General features: G+C 47.2%; 1 protein-coding gene across 1 annotated transcript in view; it reads left to right on the forward strand.

Annotated features, from left to right (window-relative positions):
• Positions 1–14,513, forward strand: part of dysf (neuronal PAS domain protein dysfusion) — a 170,077-nt gene extending 155,564 nt beyond the window's left edge. Inside the window, exons 7-10 of the mRNA XM_089556381.1 lie at positions 4,092–4,198; positions 7,279–7,432; positions 8,153–9,423; positions 10,066–14,513. Of these exons, the coding sequence (XP_089412507.1) occupies positions 4,092–4,198; positions 7,279–7,432; positions 8,153–9,419 (1,528 nt within the window). The 3' untranslated portion in view covers positions 9,420–9,423; positions 10,066–14,513. The remainder of the gene's footprint in view (positions 1–4,091; positions 4,199–7,278; positions 7,433–8,152; positions 9,424–10,065) is intronic.
• The last annotated feature ends 1,270 nt before the right edge of the window (positions 14,514–15,783 follow it).

Consider the following 15,783-nt stretch of genomic DNA (forward strand, 5'->3'; position numbering starts at 1 on the left):
AAGAATTAGCTGGACCCAGCTGGGCTAAGACAGCAGTGGTTGATGAACAGTCAGAAAGGCTTCAGGGCAGCAGATTACTTCCCTCATGATCAAGACATTTAGCATTACTCGGGTAATGTAGAGAAATACGTATCTGACCTGCTTTGTTACGCTCTTCGCTGATAAAATGCTCTTGTAAAGGCCGCACTGTTTACAAAATGCGCTGTCCTGAGTGCGCGGGAAAACTGCTTTCGCATCAATACCGTACATCAACACCCCCCCCCCCCCCCCCCCCCCCGCTCTTCCTATGCTCTAAATGCCCTTTAACACATGCTATCCTGAAACCGCACAATCTTGCTGGCTAACGGGATTGCGAAATCAATATCCGTACTTCTCCAATTACAGTATGGAGGTGTGATCAGGCACACCAAATGAATATTTGTCTCAGAACAACGTCATATGTGCTGCGATAAAGACATCCATTTGGCTCATTCAGAGAGAAAGTTTAACGCACGAATATTTTTGAAATCGCTTGGCATGCCAGTAATTTAATTCCTCCGGGTGGACAGGTATACAGTGGCATGTCGTTGCGCTCTGCAGAGAAGAAAGCGTCACAGACGTGGCCTCGATGCCGGTGTGAGGAGCAGACTGAGGCCCGAGGAAGCCAAATAAAAATAAAAACCCTTCGCACCGTGTAACGTGTGGCATCGTGCTAGAACGAGGTGGGCTGCCACTTTTGTATAGGTATATATGCGCCAGAAGGCAAAAAAAAAAAAAAAAGCGGCGCAGAGTTGGAGCGCATGCGCCGCGCACAGGGAGCGTAGCTAATGGCGTGAGGCGCCCCCGTGCGAGAATCATGCATCCTACCCGGATGCGTAATTTGTTCGGGACGCCAGCTCTCCTTCGCTCGTTCTTTCTCTTTATTCTTTTTCATATATTTCTCTCCCTCTGTGGCCCCCTTTTTCCTTCCTCCGAGTTGCCGCTGCCGGCATGTCGAGTGCAAGAAGTATCTCTTCAAAAGGCCTAGTTGCACGTTCCGAGCCAGCAACCATCGTTGGCCAATTGCCAGTGCTACTCCCCTAACTCAATTACTTCACGACTGCGGCGATTTCAAAAGAATAGCTATGAATATTCTTGCCGCTGAAATCCTCCACCGCAGTTTTAGATGCAGCGGGAGTTTACCCGGAGGGACCCCAGCGGTAGACACGTAGTGTTTCAGAGGAAACAAAAATGACCCCGAGCATCATGTGCCGACCATTCTGGACGGGTATGTCCGGAAGTGTAGATATGTCCAACCGAAACGCGGCCATCGAGATGTTGAGTATGCCGCATGTAAGTTGGTATGCCTAATGCGGCATAGCAACACGTCTAATATTAGGAGATGTACATGATATCTGATGCATACGCGTGATTTGAGGAAGAAATTACGGATTATGTAATACATGTGATCTCTAAGAAAACAAGTAGGATATGTTCCCTTGTTTTACGTATTCCTGATTGGTTGGGCAATGTTGGTAACTTCGTTTTTCCAGGGAGAATGCTTTGCGAACCTATTCCTGTAGTAGTTAGAATACCTAGTAGAGCTGCAACAAGCAGCGGGTCCATTCTTTATGTACGGTTTGTCTATTCGCAGTAAGCCACAAATTCTTTTCGTGAAAGAAGCCTAGAAACTCGGAGGAGACATTTTAAAATAGTTTTATGGAGAACACTGTCCTTTTCACCCCTCCTCTTTTCGGACTAGAATATGCACTTGTACTTCCTTCACATGTATTCAGTGTTCTAGGAGAAAGAATTTCTTTATACACGTCGCAACAAATCAAGTTTTTAGCTTCTTTACCAATAAAACAGACACATTTACCTTCTGTATAGCGCACAGTATACTTAAGCGTGTATGCCTGTCAAAATGCGACTCATGAACGATGCATTCTATATTTAGTCCACATGTCACGCTTGTTTTTACTGCTACTTTCTTTCTTCGATTTCTGGCATGCGAACCACTATATGTAGTAGTACTGGTTGCGTTATTTACCAACGTTTCCGCTTTCTTGAACAAGTTCCCAAATTCTTTCGGGACTTCTGCTGATACCACCTAGTATTTGCGGATGGCCGGGTATGTTTGATACTTGCGTGAAGTACGGATGGAAAGCAACTCCTATTACTGCGTTGTTATAGCACCATACAGTACAAGAAAGTTTTAATGGTCTGTGCGAGTGTCGGTAATACTAGGCGACTGCTGTCCCGCTCTTCAAGCGCCCTCTTTGTCTTTCTGCGTTGACAACATGTGTTGTCCATTTAATGTCGTACGTTTCGAGTTGCCTTTGTAACGATCGTGTTGTCTAGAAGCACCTACATGGCAGAAAAGAGCCCAACAGATTATTACGATGGCATTGTTGCGCAAAGTGATCAGTTTTGAAAACAAACAGAACAATTCCTTGAGGTCTCAGTAATCATTTGGACCATGTGGGGAAATATGGTACTAGCGCATATACTAAACACGGCACAGAGAACTTAATAACCGAACACACGTTGGCACAAGTTTATACAGCACGCAAGGATAGAGATTGCATCAGAGCTAGGTCGTTCGTTTCGATGGCTACTCTACAGCGGCGCACAAAACACGAGGGGAACAAGGCAAGCAATGTGGGCAACAAAGGACGATGTGCACACAATATGCGCTTCTGTGTTCACTGCCATTTCCACAGCCCAGCTGGAATCGTGTTTCGTACAACGCTTTACTACCACGAACATATAGATAGCACTAAAACTATGGTAATACGGCCAGGATGTACTGAGAACACTTGTATATTTGCTCGGCACGTTCATACGCCCCTCTCAACAGTGCTCGTCAGAAACACTGTGGGCAAGAAGAACAACAGCACAGGAGTGAGATATGATCTCCAGTATTTGCATCCTGAGCGTCCTTCGACCACCGCATTGCCGCGCATCCACCTCGTTCGCGCGTTTTTAACCTCACGCACTGTGCGATACCATTGAAGCAGCAAGAAGAGCAGCGCTCGCCCCGATACTGCAACTGCGGCGCTGGGCCAACAGTATACCGCTACGTGACGCCGCGTACATACACTGCATGATGCGTGCTCGTGGATCGCTGCAGACACGAATGAGCGGATCGTGCGCGATGTTGCAAAGCGCGGTTTTATACGCGCGCGCGTATCGAGCCATAACGTGGCCTTGCTTCTTCTTGGTTGCCATGCGTGGGTTGCATCGTGCGCACGCATACGCTTGATTGAGCTGCTCGCGTGCGCCTGCCCACGCTATGTGTGCGCGCGTAGTGAGTGCGTTTCGATACGCTGGCAGGAAGTGCGGCGATGAATGAATCTCTGGTCGAAGGGTCTTCCATGAGTGGCAGTCCTTGGGACCCGCAGACGCCGTGAAATTTACGTCTTCATTGACGGGGATACGAGCCGCACAATCTGGCTCTGGGTGGCCGGCGTAATTCATGCCTGGAAGGAGGGAAAGCATCAATCGGGCACGTGGTAGATGCGTACGAATTATGGCAGCTTGCTGAAATTATGCGCTTGGCCAGCGTCTATGGTGTCAGGGGCGTGCTATCAGAGGAAAAGACTCGTAAGCTCGTACATTACATCTCTGACTGCTTCCGTACTTGTCTCCCCAAGAATTAGCGGTACACTGCTGTGTCTTAAAAGCGCTGTTCGACAGGGCGAAATTACAGAAGCAAATTAAGTTGAATTTGCCCCAATGCGCATGGAACTAAGCCGTAGGAACCGAAAACGGACGGAGGTGAACTTGTATGACACTGAATTGTGCGAAATGGAGAGCCTACTGTTCGTACTTCTCCCGGTTAACCAACTTGTGTTTCTCTGCCGTAATACTCAAAGTGTCTTTAAGTGTGTCCTTGAAATGTACTATTTTGTCCAAAACTATGAAGCAAATGTTTTACTGGTATTTAGTTGCCGCACAACATGGCAGATATTGCAGACGCTGGTGTGCAAAAAGCGCACATGAGTTCGGTATAGTGTCAGCTTCGCTTTGCGGCTTTTTCGAGGGATCAGTGCCTTTGAATGTCTGCTGAGAGTGTGCATCTAGAAAGCACAGACTTATATTTTATTGCTTTTTGCCTTTTCTCTTTCTAGCGGCGAGTTCCATCTTGGTTACCAGAAGTCCAGTCTCCAGAGCATCTCATGGTACGAGCTGGTCCACTGGGAGCACCTCAGGGAAGCACAGTCAAAGCACCGACTCAGTGAGTATACGCACCCCGAATATATCTCAAGATTTTGAGTCATATAACTGCTTCCTTTTGCTCTTCATGCGTTGCTGCTTGCCACAGGATATTTGCGAAGGTATTTCTGATCTGTGGTGGCATCAGATACATAATAAATCTGCCAATCAATATTGCGTTGACATGCACTAAACATGGGACGAATGGAAAAAGAAGGCCTTAACTTCTCCTCTCAAGTTTCATAAGTGAGACTTGTACATGAAATGCTGCTGAATGGAATGGCAAATATTGATCACAGTGGGTCCATAACGGACACGGATAAGTTGCTTTAGAGCATACATACAGCGGCGCAGCCTCTCCCCTATGTGCGTTTCTGGAATTCGCTACAACGGCCCGCTCCGACATCTTCTTAGCTTGCTCAAGTGCTTCCAACAGCACTCCTGCGCAAAACGCTGGCTGTGGTCTATTATCCCTTAGAGGACTGCCTCTTAACTGGCAGTCTAAATATGCAAATTTTTCTGCGATTGTAATTCTCACTTTCCGCCCTTTGTGTGTCGATGCTTGTGCACCGAAACAAGCGCCTTCTTCGTTCCTCTTCCGAGCTCGCTTTAACTCCTCCAAACAGGTTTGACCAGCGCAGCGGGCTGTAGTTTTGTAGAGATTGCATTTCACTCTAAGCAATCGCACTAAATCTGGACTGCAAGAGGCAGCTGATAAACTCCCATTGACAAGACATGTTTCGTGGCTGCAAAACACTTTCCTCATGCTCCAATGAATGAAACAATGTATCTGAGGCAAGCTTGATTAGTCTGTGTTTTCTGCCCCTCGGTGAAGGAAGTAAATCAGCCTCTCAACAGTTCGAAACGGCCAGGCAGCTTAGTTTGCGTGTTCGTGGTTGGTGGTATTTGCGCTTAATAAAACGCTGAAAGTGCTCTACAGTGACACGTCGAACAAACAGTTAAAAGAAAATATATATAAAGACTTGGCAACAATGTTCTTCAGGTATGGAAATAATCCTGCAGCAGATCAACAATCCCATTACCATGCGGTCTACACCTATAACCATGTGACTGCCAAAAGGAAGAAATGATGAGGCGAAGCCGTGACGAGGTAAAAGACGTGAGACAAAGCACCACAGGGGACTACGGAAGACGGACTAGCGAAATTAAAGGTCTCCAGAGCCCGTGACTAGTTCGGAAACGAATCCGGCTCTCGCGGAAGAAGAGAAAAAAAAACGCGTCCGAATAAAAAGGAGGCTGTAGAACGCGTGGAGTGCGTATCTGCGAGCACCGCCCTGCAGATCTGCCCGCCCCCTTTCTTCAGAAGGGGTCCTTATTAAGTGACCATAGTCGCCGGCCCAGCAGCGTTCCCATTGGACCACGCGGGCCGGCAGCCTCCGCCAAGCTTGCTCGCACGCGCAACGCCCAGCCCCGCTTTTTTTTTTCTGTGTGCGCACATTCAGGCAAGAACAAAATCAAAAGCAAGGTAAAAAAAAAGGCAACTACGGAGCTTGCTGGGGCAGCCAGAGAACGAAAAGCACAACAAATTCCTACCACACGAAGGGGTATGCCTGCGAGAGAAGCCATGGGCGTGACGCGATCTAAGCGAGAAATTATACGCACGATCCCAATCTTCCTTCTCAGCCTTCTTTCCTCCGTCTTTATACGTATTTCTTTTTGCTCTCTTCGTTTTCTTTTCTCCCAACCGACGAATGTTCCTCTCGTATGGTATAGGGTCTCCTCGCACTCTCAAGTCTTTCGCCAGGGATCCGGCCTGTGGCAAAATCCAGCAGTACCACCACCACCACTACTACCACCGGCAGCTGAAGCTGCAACTGCGGCCCTGCCGGCGGCGCGCACAGACAAAACGGCATATGCACGCGCAACCGGTTCCTCCCCCTTCTACTCGACTCCCCCTCGCTCCCGAGCCTTCTTATTCCGAGCCTTTTTCCCAGCCATTTCTTTTCGCCGTCGTCTGGGCCTGGCCGGCCGTATCACGAATTCGGCGCGATATAAACGGAAAGAAACGAAGAAGGTTGGCGGAGAAGGCAGGAACTGGGTATGGCGTCTCCAGTGCGCACGCGCCACCGGGGCCGTGTAACGCAGCGGTGGGAAGGCTTTCCATGCGCGCAACACGCTAGGTAGACGTACAAAAAAGGAAGTGAAGCTAGCCACGTGCTGCTCCCTTCGTTCGGAGAGCGAGCAGGGTTCCTTATGGGGCGTTTTTTTTATCCGCGCATAAGTAGGGGCTGCCTCGCTGCGTGGTTTGCCTCGGCGGGTCAGCAGTGGTATGGTTCTGCTGGTGCTGTTTATAAATGCGACACAAAAAGCTTGGGCCATTGTCTTTTTTTCCCCGTTGTTGTCTGGCTGAAAGTGCGGCTAATCATCTGGACTGGTGTCAAACAATGCTTAAGGTACTATACTAGTTTTCATTAATGGAATAAAGTAGAGCACTAATGAGTTATGCTGCATGAGGTTTTTGAAATGTATCATGATGGTAGAGATCCTAAACAATCCGTCTTTACCTGCTGGCTTGTGGCACTGTCATTTTGCTCTTTCCTTATCTAATGAAACCGAAACAAAACAAGGAGGAGACTAAGAGAACACGGAATAGCAGCAAGTTATCAATCGCTACTTCTAAAAACTGCTCAACTTTTGGCCTCCTTTTGTAGTCGGACACCAGACAGGAACACACCGGCAAGTGTCCCTCGAACGAGACCCCTCCAGCCAATGGCTTTCATTGTTTTTCATGACGTTGTGGTTAATCCCAGCCCCCTGCGATATAGCGCTAGCCGGTGTCAGGGAATTAATCACCACTTCATGGCATTCACTCGAAGCCTTTTTAGCTGGAGGGCTTCGATCAAGAGGAAATTGCCACTGCGTTATTCTGCTGTTTCCAAGTGCTATTGCTTAGTACATCTTAACTCAACGCACTTTTAGTGAGTCTGTCGCATGCTTTTCAACACTCCTGGTTGTTTACTAAGCGCATCTGAGTCAGTTTTCTCTGTTAAGTAGTTGATGCCTTGGTGCATTCCACTTTCGAAGCGCTGTTCTTTCTTCACTAAGTCTTCATTGCGCGGGTCATGTTTCCCATCTTTGCAGTCACGCAGTCAGAGCAGGAGCGATCCTGCATCCTTCTGGTGCGTCTACAGACGAGCCGCTCCGGCTGGATCTGGGTCCATGCTGTGCTCCAGGTTAAAGATGGCTCTGACAGCTCCCAGCAGCCCGTTATAGTGTGCACCAACCAGGTGCTCAGGTGAGATCGATTTAGGAAATGTTTCCAATTGTTAAGCTACACCCCCAAACAGCACAGGTAATAGGCCCATTATTGGAGATGGATGGTTTTACTGTGGTACTTTGTAGGCCCTTCCTTTGCCAATACGTTTCCAATATTGAACAGGTTATATGCGCTGCATGGGACGCTTGAAGCATTGCCTGCTTTGCACGAGTAGAATCCCGATTAAGGCAGCCCAATCTGGAGGCAGGATCACATTTCAGAACGGAGGTTTCCGTGCAGCACAGGCAATCAGGATCAGTATTGCAAATGGATGGTTTCAGCCTGGTCGTTTCCAGAACCGGCATTTGCCAATGCGTTTCCAATGCTGCGTCGATTACCTGGGCTGCTTGGATTATTTGTCGCTTTTTTGCACTTGTTTTTACTCGCACATCATGACAGTTTCTTGTCAACGTAGTTTTCAGGAGCAAGCCGAGTGCTTTAACATTACTACAAACAACTCTAAAGGAAACACAGTACTTTTTTGATAAGGACTGGTACTCTACAAATACTCTGAATTATTATGTGAGGAGGAGATAAAATACCTGAAGATACTCATGACAGATTACCGACTCTGTCGGCAAAGCGATGGACACGATAATAATAATACAAATGTTCCGAAAGCTAGTACAATCTGCTGCTTTGTACCTTTCACACCGTCGTTTATGCGGCCCTAATGTTGACTTGTTTTCTTCTGCGCAGCGAAAGGGAGGCAGCCGTGATGCGTGCCAACTCATGGCTTTACCAGTACTACTCGCTGCACTCCAAGATGCACTACGGCCTCGCCTACGAAGCCACACGTCTTCCAGCCTACTATCCAACCCCAGTGATGCCCTACCCACCGCCCCCGCCACCGCCGAGAGAAGTACCGCAGGCTCCGTTGCCCCATTCACCATACCCCCTGCCCCATCACCTCAACGGAGCACCGGTACCGCAGCATCCACACCACCCCGGAGTCCTCCAGTATGGCGGCCCGTCTCACCACAGCGGCCTACCCTATAGCAATGTTTCGGCGAGCGTCGCAGCCGCGGCTGCTGCTGTAGGGACTCCAAGCATCGGCAGTCCGGCGTCCTCGCCGGACCACCGCAAATGGACGTCACCCACGTCGTCTTCCACTGGACTCAAGAGACCAGCGTCGCCCGGACCCGGCAGCAGTGCAAGCAGTGCTGGGAACGTGAGCGGCGGAAGCAGTACTGCAAGCAGTCCGACCCTTCCTAAGGCTCCACGACCCAGCTACGGAGCCTTCACGGAGCTCCCGCCGCTGCTTCCTTCGGGCTACTATGGCGGTCCGGGTCAGGTCCTGGCGGCTACGGCTCCTGTACCGGCTGCCTTTCGTGCCCCTACCAAACTACCCGACGACAGGCTGGCTGACGTGGAACAATCACTGACGCCCACCAACACAGAAGACGTATCCCAACTGATCTCCGGAGGCGGCCCTGGTTACCTGAGGCCAACGTACATGTCCTTAGACGACCCCGAGGTTGCAAAGGCGGCGCGAAGCGTCGCAGCTGCTTCATACCCGACGGCCTTGGAGCCTCCCGCCTACTACCCACGTTACCTGGAGCTAAGCCTAACCCTCGAACTTGCCGACGGCAAGGAACCGTACGCCGCGGCGGCGGCGGCTGCAGCGGCTGCTGCCGCCGCGCAGAGTTCGGCAGACCTGAGAGAAGGCTTCCTCTACCACAGAGGCGCGTTCGCTCCTCCCCGGTTATCGGCGCCTTGTGGAACGGGAAGCGAGGAAGAAGCTGCTGCCGCTCTGGACGCCTCGGCCGCGGCACATGCAGCAGCCGTGGCCGCTGCCGCTCATCACCACCACCCGCACCACTACTGGCACCGACAAGTCGGCGGAGGTGGACCACCTGGCCTAGGCGGCCCTGGAGGCCCGATTGACTCGGCAGCGTCGTGCCTTCCACAGCCCCAACCGGGACACCGAGCCATCGCCGAGGAACCGGCGTCCGTCGAATCCTGACCGGGTGAGAGGCCTTGCTCTTTCTTACTGTTGCGAATGTGAATGTAATGCACAGTATGATAAAATGAAAGAAGATAGGAAGGAATGGCAGTTTTTCGCAGCGTGGCCCCAACAGTTCTTTATGTATGTTGAGTCTTAGCCCAAGAAACAATCTTTGCAGCTCTATCTTCAGAGCACGAGATAGGGAAGTAAAATGTATGCCGATGGTGTCATGGAGAGGTTCGCTAAAGAAGGGACTCCTTAGCTTTTTGTTGCTCGCGAAAAAGAGGATGTACTTGCCGAAAAATTCATGGAATATAGCGTTGGATGGGTGATGATTTTATCAGCAAAGAATTGAGGTTTGTAAATTTTTTATTTAAGGTAAGCATTGGGCACTTGCAAGTGCTTTATATTCGTTAGCAAGCGCCGGGCGACCACCCTGTGAAAGTTGGAAACACAAGTTAAACTAGGGAAGTCTGCGAAGTCCTTAATTTTTTATATATATATGGTTACGAGTTTCAAAATTACCAACACTTATACAAAAGAGCAGATCTGTGTGAGCTCGCGCTATTGTACTTTTTGTCGAAGTATTTCTTCAGAGCTTCCAGGTGTTAGAATTTTCAGATTTCTAATCGTACCATTCTGTCTTTCCTTCTCTTCGCTGTAGCTCTTTGTGCCGGCCGAGTCGCTGTGCCGTGACAATCAACAGTCCTTCTCCGTCTAGCTTCGTGTTCCATGAACGAGGCAGACAAAGATCGTATGGCATATTGCCAACACATCGAACGCCGGTCCCCAGTTTCTGACGAAGAGCTCGAGACGGCGCCGACAGCAGCGCGCAAGCATCGCACACAGGAGACAACGCGTCACGACCCGACGTCGAAGCCCATGCACACCCAGCACATAGCAGAACACTGCTTCAAGCCCGCTTCATAGACGGAGTGTCGAAACGCCAGCTGCCTTGACGACGGAGAAAAACACAAAATTCAAGCACAGCCTGGACGTTACGCCCGACTGAAAGGGAAGGGGCGCATTGCTTCGGAAGACCTGTGACGATGCCTCGTCGATGCATTTATTTATTTCGAACTTTATATCGGTGATTGGTGGACTGAGGTACAGTGATGTGTTATTGCGTGCTTGGCCCTTGCCTTGAAGGACGCATAACGATCATCGACAGGTGGCGACGGCCGTAGGTGAGGACTGACAACAGCGACTGCTTAGACAACCAGGCAGCGCTCGCTCTCCTGCCTACGGCAGACAGAACAGTGATGATGACAGCGCTTCTACGGCGCAACACCAAAGAGTGAAAGAGGAGATCCTAGCGTAGATATGCCCTACGCGACGACTACCAGCGTGCCACGGTTATCATTCTCTTTCGAAACACTTTGTCGCTTATCGCTTAATGCTAGAGCATAGATGATTGTTCTTTTTGGGGATAAGCTGGAATTTTTCTTCGATTCTGGGGGCTCAAAACGAGCGCTGGGCGATTGACAGCCTGCCGCCTACAAACGGCAGGTTGACCTCCAGATACTGCATCACGTTATGCCGGTGAAAGAGAAAAATGCATAAGCTTGAAAATGAACTTACATAGTGCTTTTAGTTTCTTGAGCTGGTTGATCATTTTCGGAAGCCATTTTGAATAAGCTGTGCCTTATATACACGTATAATGAAAATGGAGCTAGCTTTGAGCAAAGAGCAGAGTAGAGATACGTTTTGGATGCCCGTACAGCATTTGATCCAGCGTGGTTCATTAGCCTGATTAATTTCTCAGTAGGCCAGAAACAATATTTGCACTCAAGTTTGTGTTTGGTTCTCGATACAAGAACCCAGAATTTGAATTACCTAGGTGACCTGTAAGATCCCAGTAGAATAAATGCCTTGAACTTCACCGTTTCGTTTTGCACCAATGAACAAGCCAAACTGGACGCGGGCACTGGATAAGATACCCAGGATACGAAATAATAATTTTTGGCGCGCTGCGATAGCATCAGGTTCTACATTCTTCGCCCCATCTCGCTGGACACATCTTGAGTTAATGTAAACAGTAACTATGCAAAGCAGATCCGAAGAATTACCGGAACTTCGCAACTCGCATGCAACGTACGGGGTCGGAAATATACGCCTCACGACAAAAAATGGCCCTCTTGAGTACTGTCGTTTTAATTTGCATCTCTGTTGTTAGCCATTGTCCGCTTTGTTATCAGTGTTCAATAGTCTAACTGTTGTCAGGTGCCTAACTTTTGATCAATGAGCTGCATATCATAACGAATGAAAACCTAGAGCTTCGCTTATTGTTATTAGTGCACTGTAAACTCTGCTGCTGAATATTGCGCCGCGGCATACAGGCTGTTTCGAAACTTGTGAGGCCATGTCCGCTGAAATAGCCTTGCAGGGAATGTCAAGAAAAAAACCTTACCAGAAGCCCCCGTGAAGCAGCCAACACTTGATTTTCATGCAAATAGTGATCTACACGATTATAGCACTATAAAAGGCAGCTGAGTTTTGCACAATTTCACAAGTTCATCTTTCAAAAAAATTTCGGTATAGAAATTTAAGCATAGTGCAAAGAATGTCAGTAGCGTCACCAACTGTGACCTCTCTCTAACGCGTCGTGGATGGCTAAACGCGTATAAATTATGTGATATGGTTCGGCGTTCACTGGTTACAAGAATGTGCCTTGTTCAATGAGATGCAAGTAAGTGCCTTTACTGAGGAGGAATAATTGTAAAGAAAAATCTCCACATTCATATTTACGTGTTTCATTCTGCAGGTTTGTGAAATATGTGTCTACTTTCAAATGCAAAGTATATGTCAATCACACATGCTTTTAAGCTGCACAGATTGTCACTCAAGACACTTGTGCACAGATAAGAGCTGAGGGCTCTCTTATGTTTTCAAAGCACGATATAGAATTCGCACCAGGTACTTGATCCGCCTAAAGTGTGTTTTTCACGCAGATTGTTTTGATAAAATGTAGCTGTCTTGCATGAAGCGCCAGTGCTTAAACTCGTCATTCATCATGCCATAAGAAATGCATTGGTTTATCTACCTACGTAAAGGTTGTGAGAACAAGGCAGAGTTAAACTGCACAATGTGTGCCCCAGGCCAAAGTCTACTTCGTTCAGAAAGGAAACAAAACAATGAACGGAGGCAGCGGGAAGCAATTGAACTAAATAAAGAACTCAGATGCACCTAATGAATCTGGAAGGAAAAGAGGACCTTTTATGTTATTACTTGTGGCCTTTTAGATAGTGCCTATGTTTTAGCAGTATCCTTAAGAGCTATGGCATGTTAGTGTTTTAGGGCGGAATTGTTAACTCCTGAAAAAGAAGGACACACTTACGACACGAAGACTACGACGTTTTGCAACTTATGTCCACCGTTCACCGTCCACATCTTACGTTGTGTGCCTCGCATCCAAAGCACCTTTTTACACCAGTGACGTGACTAACGTGTTTTGTGAAGAATGACCATCACCGCTACCCAGTGCCTTATTTACGGACGACGAAGCCATTTTGTGTCACGTGGTTTGAGACAGATTAGTCCCTGTAAATATAAATGTGTGCTTTCTTTTCCTCCGCCTGTGCTTTATGAGACATACCATAGCTGTCTTCGTGCTGGAGCCTCTTTTATCACAGAAAGTGTGGTTACCATGCTTGACAGAAATACGTGTAAATATAAACAGACAAATGTGTATGGTGTGCCCAACTTATAGGTAACGAGAAATTTTTCATTGCCAAGTTTCATGAGCGTTTCTTTTTCTTGTGCTTTGTTCACATCATATTAATGAAGAGAATACGAAGAGCGAAAGCCTTCATTATGAAGATTGGTGAGTTAGTTTCTCTACTGCATTTATCCTATTTTGAATGCGTTGTGTGTACTCCTAGACAGATCTCACCGCTGCGGATGATCCCTGTGAATTACACTTGTCTCCACATTTCCGCCACTTCTTTACACGCTGTTTGTATGAGACGTAGGGTAAACGAGAAAGCGTATATTTATTTCAATCTGCTTTTCACACACACTCGCTTCACCTTTGTGACAGATATCTGCTTGCTTTTTGTTCTTTGTTTCTCGCACAAACTAACCTGATACAGGCCTGGCCTTAAACTTAACAAAAATTGGGAACAAGCGCAACTTGGCAACGGGAGTCTAAAGACTTCTTAGCATAATTGGCTGGCAACGAAGGACAAAAATTGAAATGAAAAATTTACGTGATTTCATCGTGCTCGAAGTGTTTAGTGGTTTTTCGCACAAGCTAAGCGCAGCTGGAACTTTCATTTCGACGATTTTCAGAGACTACGAGAGAACGATTTAGCCTTTAGGAAAGTATATAAGAAGGTAGACAGAGGAATAGCTATTTTCACATCAAGATGTCCCTGAAACGCTGACAAAATTTTTATGCTGCTGACGGGCTTAGGCCAAACATGGAAATGATAAAATAGTGATGAAAGTAAAGCGAGTCAATTTCATGTTGTCGTAGAGTTCAATACTTACAAACACATGCTTAAATAATTCAGCTTGAATGCAGCGCATTTTGTGCGTTATCAACGAGTACTATTCACTGACAAAAGTAGTAAGTTTGCAGTCCTTGTTTTAGTACTAAGGTTCTCTCAAGAAGTATTCAGCCATTGGCAACGCTTTGCATTATCGTATTAGTTCGGCCCACTTGTGAGACCCAGAGTCTGAAAGGACGCCTGCTAAGGCGGATTAACCAAGCATATATATTTTTTAAAGAACACAATGCCATAGGTAAGGACATCAAAAATTAATTTATATAACCATTTTCGCTTATTGTGAATGCTGAACAGGGACTTTTTTAGTTTTTAAAATGTAGAAGAGGTGTGTGCAAAAAGGGGCTACTTGATTAATCGCAAACTGATTAAACTGCCTGTATCCGGTTAGCTTGGCGTTCTTTTGCTGTACTCCTTACGCGAGCGGTGTGGACATCACGCATATCTGAGCCTCTGCCGAGTGCACGGCCACTCTCACTATGCGTTTCCCGTGTCATGTGAACGCGCATGCGCGATAGCGCACTCACTGTGTACAGAGACATGTTTATTATGTGGCAATGGATGCAATTAAAGAAAAAGAAAGTTATTTGTTTCGTAGAACAAACCACGGTCTTTGCGTCCCTCACTACTTTGACGAAGAAAGCGCTGAATACCTGGCACACTGCGCTAGGGGTGGTCGTCAAAGCTCTCAAGGGATTGTGCACGATCAGTCTGTAGAAGTAGGTATACCTTGGTGAGAATTTATGCAATGTAAAGAAATCGCAGTGACAAACAGGTATAACTTCGCTAATCTTCCCGAACCGGCGTTTGTATGGCACGCATCCCTTGAGGATCATTGGATTGTGGCTGCAGTCAGAGAGGGTAGCACGGTCTGGTTACCTCACTGGTTATCACATAACTGGTTACCACTGGTTACCACATAACTGTGTGATGTAAACCTTTTGCGACTGCCACTTGCCCCTCCATGAACCAAGCTTGTACATTGTGGAGGTACACTTCCACGAGTGGGGTTTTTTCTGCACTGTCGAGTTTTTTTTGTACACGAGCTCTTTAACACTTTCGAGTTAAGAAACAAAACAAGGGTCAAAGTTATTAACTAACAGTCTTGTTCATTTGGATCTGTCGGGCTGTGCTGACCCCAACCGTTTCTTCCACCTTACTGATTGTATAATAAGTTTTGCAGGCTGCATGCGATGTCCTGGCTCAATTGACTATATATATATATATATATACAGGGTGTTTCACCTAAGACTTTCTGCAATTTTTAAAAATAAGCTATTTGAATTAGATGCGCGCTTTTTCTGGCATAGCATTGTCAGTGGTGTAGTACATCATAATTCAACTAAGACGTTCTAACTAGCATGCTTGTTAACCAATATTTAATAGTTAACTTTTAAACTATTACCGTTGGGCTCCTTAATTATTGAGAGGCATGCAGCCCACCGTAAGTAATGTCCATATCCGTTTTTAGAATTCCGAGAACGCGATTATCCTCGGCGCTGTGGCCCAACAAATTTCGCCTACATCGCGCCAAAATACATGCGGTTTGAAAAGCTTGCAGGCAAAGCAACCTCTCCAGTGCACGTAACTCGTCGAAATAGCCAAAATTGGTTGGGCCACAGCGCCGAGGATTATTGCGTTCTCGAAATTCTAAAAACGGATATGGACATTACTTACGATGGGCTACATGCCTCTCAATAATTAAGGAGCCCAACGGTAATAGTTTAAAAGTTAACTATTAAATATTGGTTAACAAGCATGCTAGTTAGCACGTCTTAGCTGTATTCTAACGTACTACACCACTGACAATGCTATGCCAGAAAAAAACGCGCATCTAATTCAAATAGCTTATTTTTAAAAATTACAGAAAGTCT

Source organism: Amblyomma mixtum, chromosome 8 (assembly GCF_055824585.1).
Source record: "Amblyomma mixtum isolate Tamu chromosome 8, ASM5582458v1, whole genome shotgun sequence".
Taxonomy (NCBI): Eukaryota; Metazoa; Arthropoda; class Arachnida; order Ixodida; family Ixodidae; genus Amblyomma; species Amblyomma mixtum.